The following is a 14,816-nucleotide window of genomic DNA, read 5'->3' as shown; positions in this document are numbered from 1 at the left end:
GTTGGTGGGAATATAAATTGGTGCAGCCACTATGGGAAACAGTATGTAGGCTCATAAAAAAATTAAAATAGACCTACCATATGCTTCAGCAATTCCACTTCTGGTGGTTTATTCTAAGAAAGCAGAAATGCTAACTCAAAAAGATATATGTACCCCATGTTCACTAGACCATTATTTACAATACCCAAGATATGGAAACAACCTATGTGTCCACCAATAAATAAATGGATAAAGAAGTTACGGAAACAACCTAAGTGTCCACCAATAAATAAATGGATAAATATCATGCCAATATTTCAGCCAGATCATGAAGAAAAATGAATTTTAAAGTTTAAACATATTTCTTGAGGTTGTACCATTTAAAGTTACTTCATTCTTGCCAGCACAAGAAGGATCAGTTGCTCTCTCATTTTCACTCAGAACTAAGAACATGTTGGTTCACAACCTTGAGAGTTCTCCGGGTGTCGTCTGAAACTGGCTCCCATACAGGGAGGGCAAGAACAGACTAAAGAAAGCAGCAGATCACTCCAGATTGGGAGCTGGCAGTTTTAATAAGGAAAGGAGTTTATATATGAGGCTTGTCTTAGGTGGTGCAAGATGAGTAGATCTCCAAACACATCAATAAGAATCTTAAAAGTTTATATAGATGCTTTAATGGGGTTCATTATTGGGTACAGCCCAGATGGTCTCAACAACACATTATTCTCTCTGGGCTGCATCCTTGAAATGGCTCTTAGTTTGGGAACAGTGGGCAGAATGTTTATTCCAAGGACAGGAGAGCTGGTAAGGAGGCACCAATTGCCTGTCTAGCTGGAAGGTGAACCAGTGGTCACATCCTCTCAGTGACCTCCTCCAGCAGAGCTGCTTCTTGAATCTTGGGCAACTCATTGCATTAGGGCCATTTTTCAAAGTCATGGGAAAAGTATGTCTCTCCATTCCTACAAGTAACTCCCTGCACTTCTTAAGCGGAGCATTTGTTTGGCTTAGAAGACCACCTTATAGAATATTGTTGAGTTCTCATGGGTGTCCCTCAGTGCAGGTGGATGCACCAACACTCTAAGTGTATTCTGGCCCTCGTGTTTGCCATGATGGAGATAAACAGGAAGCATGTGCTCTTACTAAACACGACCTTAAGATACATCTATGATGTTGACCACAGTGATTAAAGGACCTTTGAGAGCACCATGACGTGACCTCAAGAATGAGTGAGACTGTCCCTCACATTACCTGCAAGATGCCTCAAAGAACAATTCATCAATTCATCAGTGCAGGAAATACACCCCCAGTTTCTTCCCAGATGGGGCCACTACTGGAACTGTCCAATTCCCACAGGTGCAATGAAAGTAGGGTGGGGGAGGTCAGTGATGGAATGTAGTGTCCTCAGCACCGTGTTTCTGACAGTGTGTGAGAGCAGAGCCAGACTCATGCATCTTCCCAGGCGAATGCACATTCTTAGGATGGTGTGTCCTTTATTTGCAGTAGTCATGAGGAGTTAGGAGATAAAAAAACAAAACAAAACAAAAACCATAGGCATTCCTGACTCAGGAAATCAGAGTAATTATTTTCCAGATAGTTCTTAAAGGGGAGATGAAAAACAGATAATGAAATGGAAATATCTTCTGCATCTCTCAATGCTTGATGCTGAATACCCACAGAACTTTTCTTTTTACATTGGATGGTGACTGATGGATGATGCTACTGCCCAGCTGTGTTCCCCCTTGTATGATGAGCACTGGGCTTTCCTTTTCTGTCTTCATTGAGATTACTTCCAGTTCTTTGGCTCTGCCCCTCAGTTTCCATGTGTCAGATGGCCTCCAGGGATGGTTCTGTCCCTGGGCATGGTGGAATTATCCTGAAGTTCAGGTGGACTTGGGTGGGGCATTTTGACTGAAATGATAGCAAACGTGAGCATTTCCTTAGGGAAGTGGGAGAGGAAGTTGTCAGAAGCTGTATCTGTGCAGACTACGTGGAGAGGATGCTTGTCATGGAGTGATTCCAACATTGTGAGAATGAACTTGACTCAGTAGTATCTTAGACTCTCCCATGAGTGTGATGGTTATTTAAATGAAAGAGTTTTCTAAGTCTCATTATACACAGATTAAATAGTGTAACCACAAGTAAGGTTTGGGTCATCACCACAGAGAGTGATTTCACCACCAGTGAAAAAAGAGTCCCTGCTTATATTTTTCCAGGGGATACAAATTTTTTCGTGTCAGAAACATTTTCCAAAGTTAGCCATTCTGAATACTCAGAAGTCACTTTCTTCTGAAATGATGGCTTGTCTTTGCTCCCAATGCTCTTATTCTGAATCTGACTGAAGTGTTGGAAGGATGCCCACCTACTGCATCCCTGGTGTTATAACTGAACTCAGAGAGTTTACTTCTTGGTGATTATGGAGCCACAAAGCACAACCAAGGCAGAAGTAGGTGAAGAAAGGTTTGACACCTCCAGAAGAAATGGAGAAGGCTAGGCATATCTCCCAAAGCAGTGTCTCCCCAAATAAGGGTTTGGGGGCAGGGAGGGGGGAGGGGGCATCCTTTAGTTGTTAGATCATAGTACAGGTCATGAGTATTCAGTTAAGGAAAAGATGAGAGATTACGGTTTATCTCCTAACAGTCATGTTTCTTTAAGGCTCATGGGTAGATGTACACATGCTACTACATACATCACATCATCTAGAAATGGCTGCTTGTTCCCTCCCAGAAGAGGACAATTTAAAATAATAATGAGATTTTAATGGGTACGCTTCACTTTAGTTCACGTAAGAAAGGTTTGAGGCAGCTAGATCTGGCTCCAGCTGTCTTGCTTGTGGGAAGCTTCTGTGGTTAGGCTCTTCCTGTAACTTTCCATCTGCAGACACTCAACAAGACAATGTTAGTTTTTAACAGATCCTCTGTACCCCTTTCTTGGCCTAGTGCCCTGGTCACCGTATCTGTCTGTGTACCTATTTGGCAAAACTGTGTCAGACTCTGGCTGTAAACAAACATCTAAATGGAGAGAGACTAATCATTGCATATGGTTGGGGTAGCTTCAGTTGTGTGTGTTTGTAAACAAGGCTCACAGTCCCAGAAGTCCCCTCCCAGGACTACCTTTCAATGCAAATATCCCTGCAGAGGACGAATTCTGTCTGGCATTCGGCTCGGACACCTAAACTCAGCGGCTGTCACTCAGACACAAGAGGACGAGTCGTTTGAACTGTCCAATCAGAGGCGGCGTCAGGGCAGGTGGGTGGGGCGAAGCGCCACAACCCCCGGAAGTAGCAGCAGCTCCGGCCGCGCTGGGGACCGCGTCTCCCCGCCCTTAAAGCCTCCGTTTGGCTCTGCCGCGTCTTCTGTCGTGTTGTGACCTGTAGCGACCGCAGTGCCCTAGGAAGGACTCGGGGGACCCAGGAGCCACAGAAATGGTGAGTGTGCTGCCCGGGGTGAGGACACGGGAGGAGGGGCTGGTGGGAAGCGGCTGGGAGGGCCCGGCCTCCCGCGGTCCCCTCCGGGGTCTGCGGCGCCGAGTCCGCGGTGGCGCCACTCGGCCCTCAGGCCCCTCCGGCCGCAGCGTGGGGGCGGGGCCGGCAGCCGGGCCCCGGGCGTCCTGTGGTCCCTGCGCGCGGCGACTTGGGCCGGAGCGTCTCTGGGCCGCTGTGCGCCCGCAGCCCTGCGTGTCCCAAACGGTGCGGGGCCCGCGGGAGGGTCCGCAGGACAGTCGGGCCTCGGTCTCCGGGGTCGGCGCCCAGAGGGGCTGCGGTCTGTGGGGTTCCGAGGGCCTCTTTTCTGCCAAGGGGGCACCCGTTTTCTTCTCAATTTTCTGTACATTTGAGGAGCAGAGTCTCAAATCCCTGACCCTGTCCCGCGCTTCCAGGTCTTCCCGGGGCTGGGAACAAATGCCTGAATTTCCAGGGTCTCGCCGAATTCCCAAATGCCCACTTCCTGCCTCCGATTCACAGCATTATCATCAAGTATTTGTCCTTCTTGTTGGATTTGAAACAGATCGACTATTTTAATTGCTTATCGTTTTCTCACAGTCCGTGGATTCCTGTGTTAAAAAGATTTGTTTTGTATGTGTGGATATTTTCCATGAGTGAAAAGCAGCCTCTAAGCACCTGGAACTACGTTGCATGAAATCCTCCTGCGTCTCCCCAGTATCTTCCTGGGCGCAGACATCCTGTGGGAAGTCCTCTGGGGGCAGGTTCCTCTTCAGAAAATACTCGGGATGATCTGTCCTGTCAGCACTGTCCCCACCTGCGTCAGTCACCTTTGCAAAGATATATTCACTTTATTTTAGTCTGTTTTTCAGTGAATTAAAATTTATTTAATCAACACGAAACACAATGTGAAAGATTTCCAAAGAGGCACGAAAGAGGTGAATTTCAGGAAAAGTAAAATATTCCAGTTTTACACGTCCTGTACTCAATTCTTGTTTCACTTTTTTTCTCCCATCGTGGGTGGTATTTATTTTTGTTTAAAGATTTTATTTTTTTCCTTTTTCTCCCCAAAGCCCCCCGGTACATAGTTGTATATCCTTCGTTGTGGGTCCTTCTACTTGTGGCATGTGGGATGCCGCCTCAGCGTGGTTTGATGAACAGTGCCATGTCCGCGCCCAGGATTCGAACCAACGAAACACTGGGCCGCCTGCAGTGGAGCAGGCGAACTTAACCACTCAGCCACGGGGCCGGCCCCTGGGGTCTGTTCTTTTATTTTGGCTGAGTTCAAATGGATTTCCACAGCTTAGACTTGCAGACCTGAAGTGTTCAGGTAGGATTCATAGTTTATAAATATTTCTTGTCTTGGAAATAACATGATGACATTGTTTTTCCAGAATGTAGTACATTCTTGTGGGGTTTCTTGTTGATTTAGCAAATTGCTATACTATTTTCTTCCCTCATTTCCACATAGAGACTGGTTTGAGTGTGTTCACTGGATGGTTCAAACACTGTGTTTGTGTATTTAAAATATCAGTGATGGTCAAAAAAGACTCCAGTGGAGACAGAGGCCTGAGGGCAGTGGATCTAAGCTGAGGCCCCCTTGGACCTGCAGAGGGAAGGCCTTGAAGGCCCAGTTGTCCTTCCTGGGGAGCTTCCCCCTGCAGGTGTCCTACTGCTGGTGCCCAGATGGAAGGAGCCTTTGTCCTGAGAGGAGCTGCAGAGCCCTGGAAAGCTGGGGGAGCACGTGCTCATGGGGTGGGGAGTGATGCCCTTTCTGAGGTTGTCACTGTGGTTCCCTTGGGCCTGTTTCTAGACGTAATTGGAGTTTTGCATCCACAGTGCAGGTGCACTCAGAGAGTAATTTGTTTACACTGAGAAAGTCTGTGAGAGTCAGGAGCTCTGTGTTCTGGATTAGGGCCCATTAATCTTGGGGTCCATTTGGGTCAGAACCTTAAACTGGATCCAGCTGAGTTTCCTCACTGTGAGAATGGAGCCTGAGAGAGGGAGCATGTGCACTGTTCCCTGGGGAGAGGAGGGTGTGTGGGGCTCCCGGAGCTCCTTCTTGTGGCTGCTCAGGTGCCCTCCCCTCCTTCTCCAGGGACTGACCCCCTCCAGGGTTCTGTCTCCACCAGGAGAGTCAGGAACACGGAACCTTCTGACTGTGCCTTTCCTTCTGTCCTGTGGGAAGCAGGCTGCTCATCTGAGCTGATTCCAGTGTTTGTGTTTCTTTCCTTTGGATTCCTTTATTGATGGACTAGTGCAGCCCTTTGGCTCTAGTTTCTCTTAGCACTCGCGCGCTGAAAGTGTAAGTTGATTTGAGATGGGATGTGAGGAAAGCAAGATGTTTTTTCGTGTTTCGCGCAGTTTTTTCTTTTTTCTTTTTTCTTTTTTTTTTTTGAGGAAGATTAGCCCTATGCTAACTACTGCCAATCCTCCTCTTTGTGCTGAGGAAGCCTGGTCCTGAGCTAACATCTGTGCCCATCTTCCTCTACTTTATATGTGGGACGCGTACCCCAGCATGGCATGCCAAGCGGTGTCATGTCCGCTCCCAGGATCTGAACCGGTGAACCCCCGGGCCACAGATAAGCAGAACTTTTGAAATTACCTGCTGTAGCGCAGTTTTTTCTGTGTGCCTGTCTGTAGTGAACATAGAAATTTAAAAGGCTAAAGAAATGGAAATTATGTTTTAATAGATAGGAAGAAAACTTCTGAAAGGTTTTGTAAATCTTTGAAAATCAAATACAGTTAAGTCTTTAAACTCAAACCATGATTGCCTTATAGGCCATTCTTCTTTTTTTCAAGATTTTAGTTTTTTCCTTTTTCGCCCCAAAGCCCCCCGGTACATAGTTGTATATTCTTCATTCTGGGTCCTTCTAGTTGTGGCATGTGAGACGCTGCCTCAGCGTGGTTTGATGAGCAGTGCCATGTCCATGCCCAGGATTCGAACCAACGAAACACTGGGCTGCCTGCAGCGTAGCACAAAAACTTAACCACTCGGCCACAGGGCCAGCCCCTAGGCCATTATTCTTGAAAATGCTCCAGTGTGAGCTATAGCGGAAGGACAAACTAGGATGCTGCATGTCCTTTTAGTTAGGAAGAGTTTTGAGAATTTCCTTTTCTATGGTTTACACTTTTCTAAAAGTTAGTCTTTAAAGGCATTAAATCTTAGAATGGTGTCCTGTGTACAAGAGTTAAACTTAAAGAATATAAGTTTCTTTGTTTATTTGAAATAAATCTGTAAGATAGCAAAGATACTCCCTATCCTGGTCCCCTCCAGCACTGTTACTCCAGTCACCCGAAATATACAGTTTTGATCATTTTTGAGCCCCTGTTAATGTTTCTTTATATAAATCAGTCAAGAATGCATATTTTCCTTGCCCAATTTGTCCTTGTAGTGAGCAGTCAGACTCTACATTTTTGGGTGACTGCTCACAGCTTAAGCCCCACCCACCCTCTTCCCCTTGGGCCCCCACCTGGACAAGCTGAGGAGGAAGCCTGGGTGCTCTCTCCTCTAGAGCAGGCAGGAGATTCCGACCACCCCAGCCCCTGCCTGTGTGCGGAACTCTTACCTGGCCCCACCCCCAGGCCCAGTGAACCCCCAGGCCAGGCTCCATTCCTTGCTTTCTGAGCCCTGTCAGAGCTGCTTGAGAGGCTGGCCCTGCCCTCCCCTCAGACCTCTGTTATGTGAGTCCTAAGCCTTTGCGTACCCTGTGTGTATGTGTGTGTGTGTGTGTGTATTGTGTGTGCATGTGTGCGCGCACGGGTGCGTGTGTGCCACACTGGCATCAGTCTCAACAAGGGAACCACCCCTCTGCAGGTGACCATTATAGTTGGCACCCTCAGCCTCATGTCCAGACATGACCCCAACCCTGGGTCTGTCTTCTTTGGCTCTGACTTGCTACCCTGCTCTGCTGCCTGGGGGCGGCATGCGCTGTGGGCTCCTGCTTGCTGGGGACAATCTTGTGCCACAAGCACAGCTTTATTTCCTGCTTCCTGATCTTTGTCCCTTTTATTTCCTTTTCGTGTCTAATTGCCTTAACTCAGAATTCCAGTACAGGTTGACTCGGAGTGTTGGGAGGGGACATCCTTGTCTTCTTAATGTTACCAGACAGCATCTAGTTCTTTGAGTGTGGTCCACTATGATTAAACGAGAGTCCAGTAGATGTAGAGGTCGGTGTGGGCAGAGGGGAAGCATTCCTAGTTTGATGATTTGCTCATTCTCTAGTGAGCCTGTGTCCTTGGACTTGACCTTCTGTGGTATTGTAAGGGAGATATTTGTTGTTTGTCCTCAGTTCCTAGTAAAAACCTCTTGATGCCCTTGGATTTCTTGAGTGAGAAGGGTGATAGAGTGTCTATTGTTTTAATGAGACAATTCTTGGCCAGCTCCCAGGTGGCTTCAGATTGGGGGTTGGACACCAGAAACATCAAACCTTGATTAGATTCTTGGAACTTTCAGTCCCAGCTCCCAGCATCTGTGGAGAGGAGAGGGGCTGGAGACTGAGTTAATCACCAACGGCCGGTGATTTAATAAATAGTGCCCATGTAATGCAGCCTCCATCGGAACCCTTACAGACAGAATTCAGAGAGTTTCTGGCTGGTGACCACATCAGGTGCTGGGGAGGTGGAGTGTCCAGAGAGGATATGGAATCTTTGCCGCCCCCTCCGCCTCCACTCCTCTCAGCCATGTTTACATTTCCAGGAGATGATATGGAAGCTGGGGTAAAATGTGGCAGCTTTTGTTCCATCAAACAACAATGGAAATGCAAACTTGTTCCCTTTTGTTTCTACTAATTTGTGTTTACTTAGCAGTGTAGAGATTATGTTATTTCATAATTATTAGTATGTCATTTGATTCCCTGTCCCCATCTTTCCTCCCATGATGCCAATGAAGGAACTTAGGCACGTGGTCTCACTCAAATTCACATACCTCATAACAGTAGAATCTCTTCGTTCCAAGGCATAATGGGTGCCCTTCTCCTGGGCAATGTCAAAGTTTCAAACTCACAGAACACCACAAATTTTGTATAGTTAATGCAATTTTACAAATATGGCATCAGTTTCCAAACAGGACTCACAAGGCAAAATGGTGTTCCACTTGTGTGCCATTCTGGACAAGGGAAATGCATAGGAACCTGAAACAGGTCAATTTTGAAGGATGGGAGGGTCCAGTATAATGGGCAGCATGAGCGTGTTCCTCTGCCGTGAAGGAGTGTTCACCGTCCTGATGGTGGTGTAACTGTACATTCAGGAAAACTCACCACTGCTCTTTGTATGTGAATATACTGAAAACACCAAAAATGTGTTCAGATGCTAGGAGAATGTGAAACTCTCCTGAAGTTTGCTATGTGTGCAACACTTCCTTACACCTCCTTGGGTTCCTTCTCTGGAAGACGTGGAAGGACTGGGAAAGAAGGACATAGGGCACTATAGACTGTTCCTGGTACCCAGTCTGAATTAGAAAACTCCCTCTAGGGCTACACCTGCCCTCGTGTCATTCACATACCTGGTGAGAAAGTGATAGCTCTCGCGGCCTCCATCTTTGAGTTGACACCAGGTTTCCTGGGTCATACCCTGGGAATGCGGTGGCCTGAAACGTAAAGCTGCGCCTGACACATCTCCACATGAGATCTACCTGAGCGCATGCTCCTCTAACCCTTGGGCATCGACATCCTGTCTTCCCAGAGCAGGTCTTGAGGCCATTTCCAGCTCTTAAGTTTCCCATTTGAAGCCCAGTTGGTGCCTCCTTGCTGGGAAACGTGTTTAAATGCAACAAGTGTCCCATTGTGGAAATTTTCTGTTGTGGTCACATTAAAATTGAAGAAGTCAGTTATTTTACCAGGGAAATGTGTTTACTTGGTACTAGCAGACGAAATAGAATTCAGGACCTGCAAATTATGGTGAGCCATAGGCAGGTAGGGAGAAGAGAACAAAGGAGCTTGCTTTCATAGAGGACAGGAGGGAGCTGGGAGGGGCTGTTCCCAACAGAAGTCCCTTGAAGGAGGAGGAGAGATCAGGGTACTGACAGTGGCTGAGTGTGGTGGCTTCTCATTGGCTGGGCTGTTGCTGGGCAGGGAGAAATTCTTCCTCCCTCTTTCTGAGGTCTGTAAAGTAAGGGGTTTCCTGTTGGGGAATGGGGGGGACACTTCTTTGGGGTCTGCAATGTATGGCGAGTACTAATGGGTGGGTGTTAACCCTTCAGGTCTCCTGACTCCATTTATTTATTTAATTTATTTTTTTTGAGGGAAATTAGCCCTAAGCTGACATCCACTCCAGTCTTCCTCTTTTTGCTGAGGAGGGCTGTCCCTGAGCTCACATCCATGCCCATCTTCCTCTACTTTATATGTGGGATGCCTGTCACAGCATGGCTTGCCAAGCGGTGCATAGGTCTGCAGCCAGGATCTGAACCGGTGAACCCCGGGCCTCCAAAGTGGAGTGTGTGAACTTAACCGCTACACCACCAGGCTGGCCCCTTCCTGACTCCATTGCAAATGAGATTTCCCATATTTATTTTCACATTTGTAATTCTACGTTGACTGAGAGGTGAGGCAATGGCAGAACCCAGAGCCCATGTCATGAGGCACAGCCCCCTGGAACACTCCCCGCTGTCACATACACATCACCTCTGCACCAACAAGCACAGTTTCACAATAGTCTTGATGACACCAATATTGTCAAAGATTTGTCTTGCCTTGTCCTAGCTCTGGGACTTCCTCATTTGCCGGGCTGTACCTAAATCACTCTCCTGAGACCTCTGGCACATTCCACCCTGCAGTTTCAGTGGCTCATGTGCTGACCCCACCGGCTCACCCGAAACCCGCCTCCAGAGTGAGTTTGGAGCCCACCCACCAAGGCCGGTGCTTACTTTTTCTGCATCAGGACCCACCCTGCAGAGTTGGAGCCCTGAGGACTGTGGGAAATGGCGATCTCAGCCAGACCTTCCACAGTCATGGGTCCCCTCTCTTCATGTGGGTGCCAGAATGCAACTGCCACATGCCAACAGAAGAGGTGGGAAATTGTGGGGATTTCTGCTTTTCCGAATGCATAGGTGCAGGGGACATCCGCCCTTTGTCAGAGGCCACTCCCCCAGTTTCTTGAAGGGAAGAGGCAGAAAAGAGCCTAGCCACATACCCGCATGCTCTTGCAACAACTTCCAGTACTTTTCTGGGTCCCTCAGGTAATGTCTCTGTGGTTGGGTGAGCTTGGTTCTGAGGTCCAGAGGTGTCCACTTCTCCATCATGGAATGTTCCAGGATGGGGCAGTCATAAAGGCCTTGGTGTGGATGGCTCATGGGATTGACCCACAAGAGGTCTGCACACAGGTGAGACGTCAGGTACTGATGGATCCCAGATCACAGAGACTGAAGTGAAGGGCATGGCAGCTGGGCGACGATGCACAGACCTTTGTTGTCTGCACTGAGCTTCCACTGGGAAAGCAAAGTGAGGAAGGGACACATGGTGAAGGGCATGTTTCTGGAAATGATCACAGCAGCGTGAGGGGCTGGAACACGGTTATCACTGCACCCATCGTGGGCCCTGACTCCCTCTTCAGGGCCTGAGCTGTGGGTCTCTGGGCCATTATCTCTGAGGGTTGGTGACTTTGTGTGTCTTGTGTGGGTGTGTGCACGTGTGTGTCCAGTGAGGAAGCCTTTGTTGACATTGTCTGTCTGTCTGCAGGCGTATGTCTTTGAAATGTGTAGCACCTTTCTCACCATGGTGGGTAGAGCTGGTGAGAGCAGACATCTGTCTTCTCTCTGATCTGAGAGAGAAAGCCCGCAGTCTGTCACCATCAAGAATGATGTCAGCTGTGGGTTCTTCATTGATGCTGTATTTCAGGTTGAGGGAGTTTACTGAGGGAGGTTCTCATAGTTTCTTTTTTTCTCAGTTTTTCTTTTTTGAGGATGATTAGCCCTGAGCTAATTACTGCCGGTCCTCGTCTCTTTTGCTGAGGAAGCCTGGACCTGAGCTAACTTCCATGCCCATCTTCCTCCACTTTATACACAGGATGCCCACCACAGTATAGCGTGCCAAGCGGTGCCATGTCGACACCTGGGATCCAAACCGGTGAATGCCGGGCCGCCGAGAAGCGGAACGTGTGAACTTAACCTCTGCACCGCTGGGCTGGCCCCATATTTGTAATAGTCTTGAATAACAGAAATTGACAGAATACATTGTAAAGGTCTCATTGGCTTTATTGCGCATTTCGTCGGGTGAGCAGCATCCCATTTAGCAAGAGAGAGGAGCTCGAAATGGTAGAGAACAGGGAAACCTTGTAAAGGCAGGAAAACGAAGTTGTAAACATAAAATAGGAATATTTTAGGCCAGGTTACCTCCTTTTGGGGATAGAAGGGTCTTACTAGATCCCTGGGAAAGGCTGAAGCTTTGGTTGGGTTAGGGTTGGCCCTGGTTGGGTGATGTGGGAGTAGCAAGATGACTCCTTCGTGGGCTCGTGGTTTTCCTTTTTACAATTTCCCCTCGTTGATCAGACTCACAGCTTAACTGAGAGATGTGACCAAATTTAAGGCACTCGTGTCCCTCTCAGCTAGTGCTGTGACATTCTCTCAGGTTTTGCTCTTCCCTTGGGTCATAGCCAGAGGTCATAGTGTTTTTGCTTAACCCCTGTGCCCCGCAGGTTTACAGCCTTTACCCTGTGAAAGGCTGCAGGTTGACAACCTGTAGGGCAGTCATCTCTGTTCTTTTCTGAGGTTCCAGTGCAGGGAGAGCACTGTTCGGTGGTTAGCAGCTGGAAACACGCACTTGACGCGTCAGAGATAACACAGTGCACCGGGGAGTCCATGCTGATTCCAGTAGGCAGGGGAGCTCTGAACATCTGGGGTGCACTTTGGGGCCATGGTCCCCAAGACCCAACCATTCACAACAGTAAGTCAAAGAAAGACCCCATGGAAGGAGTCACCTTCTAATAAAGCTATTTGCTTGCTCAGTGATCCCATATCATTGAGTTTCACCTTCCCCAGGAGTGTTCATTCAGAAGCAGCTGGTGGTGGTGGCCACAGCACAGACACCTCCCTGCTCTGGTGCCAAGGACAACTGTGGCCAGAGAGTCTAAGGATCTTTTTTGGGCAGCTCTTGTCTTAGCAATGGGTTTTGCAATGTCTTCAAGAGCTGAGGAGAGGTTTTCTGATCATATTCTCATTTACCTTTTCTCCTAACCAGGGAGGGATGGCCCTGTGAAAGGAAGCGACTCGGAAGTCCTCAGTGCCTCCTGGTAGGTCCTTGCTGACTCAGTGATGTAAATTCAGGGGCGTCAACCAGTGGGACATCTTCCTTGTGAAAGTTAGGGGCGCAGTTAGATAATGTAAGAGGCATTGCCCAGTTATGCACTGCCATCCAGCAGATTCTGACATGTGCTACAACTGATCTATACACCTCCAAAATGGTGGAAATGTATGTTTCATGATATCTGTATATCACCACAATTTAAAGTAAAAGTTTTAAGGCAACAGAGTGAAAACAAAACCCACAGAATGGAAGAAAATGTTGCAAACCATGTATCTCAAAAGGAACTGGTACAGAAAATATTTAAATACCTCTTCAAACTTAATTTTAAAAAGTCAAATAACTCTATTTAAATGTGTCAAAGGATCTCAGTATGTTCTTTTGCAAAGAAGGTGGACGCGTGGTCAAGAGCATATGAAAATATGCTGGACATTCTTAGTCATCAAGGAAATGCAAATGAGAACCCAGTTAGATAATGCTTCACAACCACTAGGATAGCCAGAATCAAGAAGGAAGATAATAACAAGTTTTCCTGGGGATATATTTAGAAATTTGAACTGTCATACATGGGTGGTGAGAATACAAAAAGGTGTAATTAATGTGGGAAAAGGTCTGGGATTCCTCAAATATACAACCTAAAATTACCGTAGGATCCATCATTGCCAACTCTAGGTACCTACGTGTGTGTGTGTCTGTGTGTGGTGAGAACACTTAAGCCACTGACTTAGCAAATTTCAGGTATACAAATTATATGTGTATATCAAATCATCATGGTTTTATCTTTAAATATAGAGAATTTTATTAGTGAGTTATATCTCAGTAAAGCTGGGGGCAGTGGAAGAGTTTCTAGATGCATCGCACATTTACATGAGGATATGTTGTTTTCCTTATGACATTGAAAATGGGAATCAATTGCCTTAGGCATAGTGGTTAATATCTGGGAGGTCTCTAGGGACTTGGGTAACCCTGATCTAAAATAAATTTCCTCCTAGTGTAAAATGTACACCTGAGACTTTAATGAACGTGTGTCACACCCTGTGGTTAGACTGTTACCAGACAAAGATGTGGTTCTCCCAACCAATGCACATAAAAAGCCAGTTATTCCCGCATCAGCCTTTGGGAAAAGAAAACAGGTTATCCTCCGTCAGTCTGTGAGGAGATAGGAGGCACATGCTGTCAGATCTGCATTGCCGATTCAGGATTTGGGGAAAATTTCAGAGGTTGAGGGAACAAGCTGGCCTGTGGAAATGCTGCCGGGGCAGGTGTGAATTGGAGGCATTTAGCATTTATGGTAGGTTTGAAACATGACGAGGTTTTAAGCAGTTAGGGCAAGGTGTGGATGGGTTTCAACAGCAGGTCGTCCTACACGGTGGACCCCTCACCTCTGATGAGAGTGTGACTTTCAAGTCCTGGTCGTGTCCCCCTCCTTTAGTTCCATGGGGAGGACAATGGTGGGTTCTGGTGTCATTTCAGGTCAAGATTTCTTCTGCACGTGCTCTGGCGTCATGCTTTGTAGTTTTCTGAAAACCAGCTCTTGATCACTGCGTTGATAAGAGATGGGTCATTTCATGCTGGTCTTGGTGGCCCATAGTTACAAGACTGAAGAGCCCCTGTACCCAGGGTAGGGCTGTGGGATTCCAACTTCGCACCAGAGCCAAGTGCTCTGGGATTCCTTATCTTAAGCACCACATGAGTGGGGATGGGGAAGGCGTCGGTGGAGGGGTCCTCACTAGGAAGATTCAACGATTAAAATGGAACCTGGCTCTTTATGACAAATAGTGAGGCCCTATTTAAATGTTTCCGATTCTATACAAGGGTCATAATTCCATGATTGGCCTTGAAGCCTTCCCCAAGCCCTTGACCCCTAAAGCCCATAAGACCGTCTTGTTTCAGTGTGGCCTTGCCTGGGTCACCCCATGGTTTAGACTTATTGCTCCCTTTGGAAACTCAGTCAGGAATTCTCTGTGCACACCTGTGCCCATGTGTTCATAAAGAGCTGAGTGAAGAGAGTAGAGGCAGCCCCAGGGCAGGAGAAAGTTGTGTGTAAATGCAAATGTGCCAGTGAGTCAGGTTCCAGCCAGCAGCCTAGGAGGGTTCCTTGGAGCCCCGTGGCTTCCCCCGCACTGTCACTCATCCATGAGAGGGTGGGGCCTTCCTGACTGTCCAAT

General features: G+C 47.5%; 2 protein-coding genes and 1 long non-coding RNA gene across 9 annotated transcripts in view; 1 reads left to right on the top strand and 2 right to left on the bottom strand.

Moving 5' to 3' along the window:
• Nucleotides 1-14,816, bottom strand: part of LOC103544955 (zinc finger protein 709-like) — a 381,325-nt gene that overhangs the window by 60,823 nt on the left and 305,686 nt on the right. The gene's annotated exons all lie outside the window — the stretch shown is intronic.
• LOC139084139 (uncharacterized) lies at nucleotides 1,446-3,538 on the bottom strand. Its single transcript, XR_011541488.1, has 2 exons — nucleotides 3,090-3,538; nucleotides 1,446-1,887 (listed from the first exon to the last, which is right to left on the bottom strand). It is a non-coding gene; the product is annotated as an uncharacterized lncRNA (long non-coding RNA).
• Nucleotides 3,212-14,816, top strand: part of LOC103543408 (zinc finger protein 709-like) — a 26,864-nt gene continuing 15,259 nt past the window's right edge. The window contains exons 1-2 of one of the 2 annotated variants that reach the window (XM_070625452.1): nucleotides 3,227-3,403; nucleotides 12,586-12,637. Coding sequence is in view for 1 of the 2 variants with exons in the window: in XM_008510293.2 (XP_008508515.2) it covers nucleotides 3,401-3,403 (3 nt within the window). In the remaining variant the exon portion in view is untranslated. Of the gene's footprint in view, nucleotides 3,404-12,585; nucleotides 12,638-14,816 lie in introns of both variants that reach the window. The other variant, XM_008510293.2, reaches the window with a different exon arrangement.

The sequence above is a fragment of the Equus przewalskii genome, chromosome 6, assembly GCF_037783145.1.
Source record: "Equus przewalskii isolate Varuska chromosome 6, EquPr2, whole genome shotgun sequence".
Classification (NCBI taxonomy): domain Eukaryota; kingdom Metazoa; phylum Chordata; class Mammalia; order Perissodactyla; family Equidae; genus Equus; species Equus przewalskii.
The sequence above is the reverse complement of the archived record's forward strand: the minus strand, read 5'-3'. Positions and strand labels throughout refer to the sequence as shown.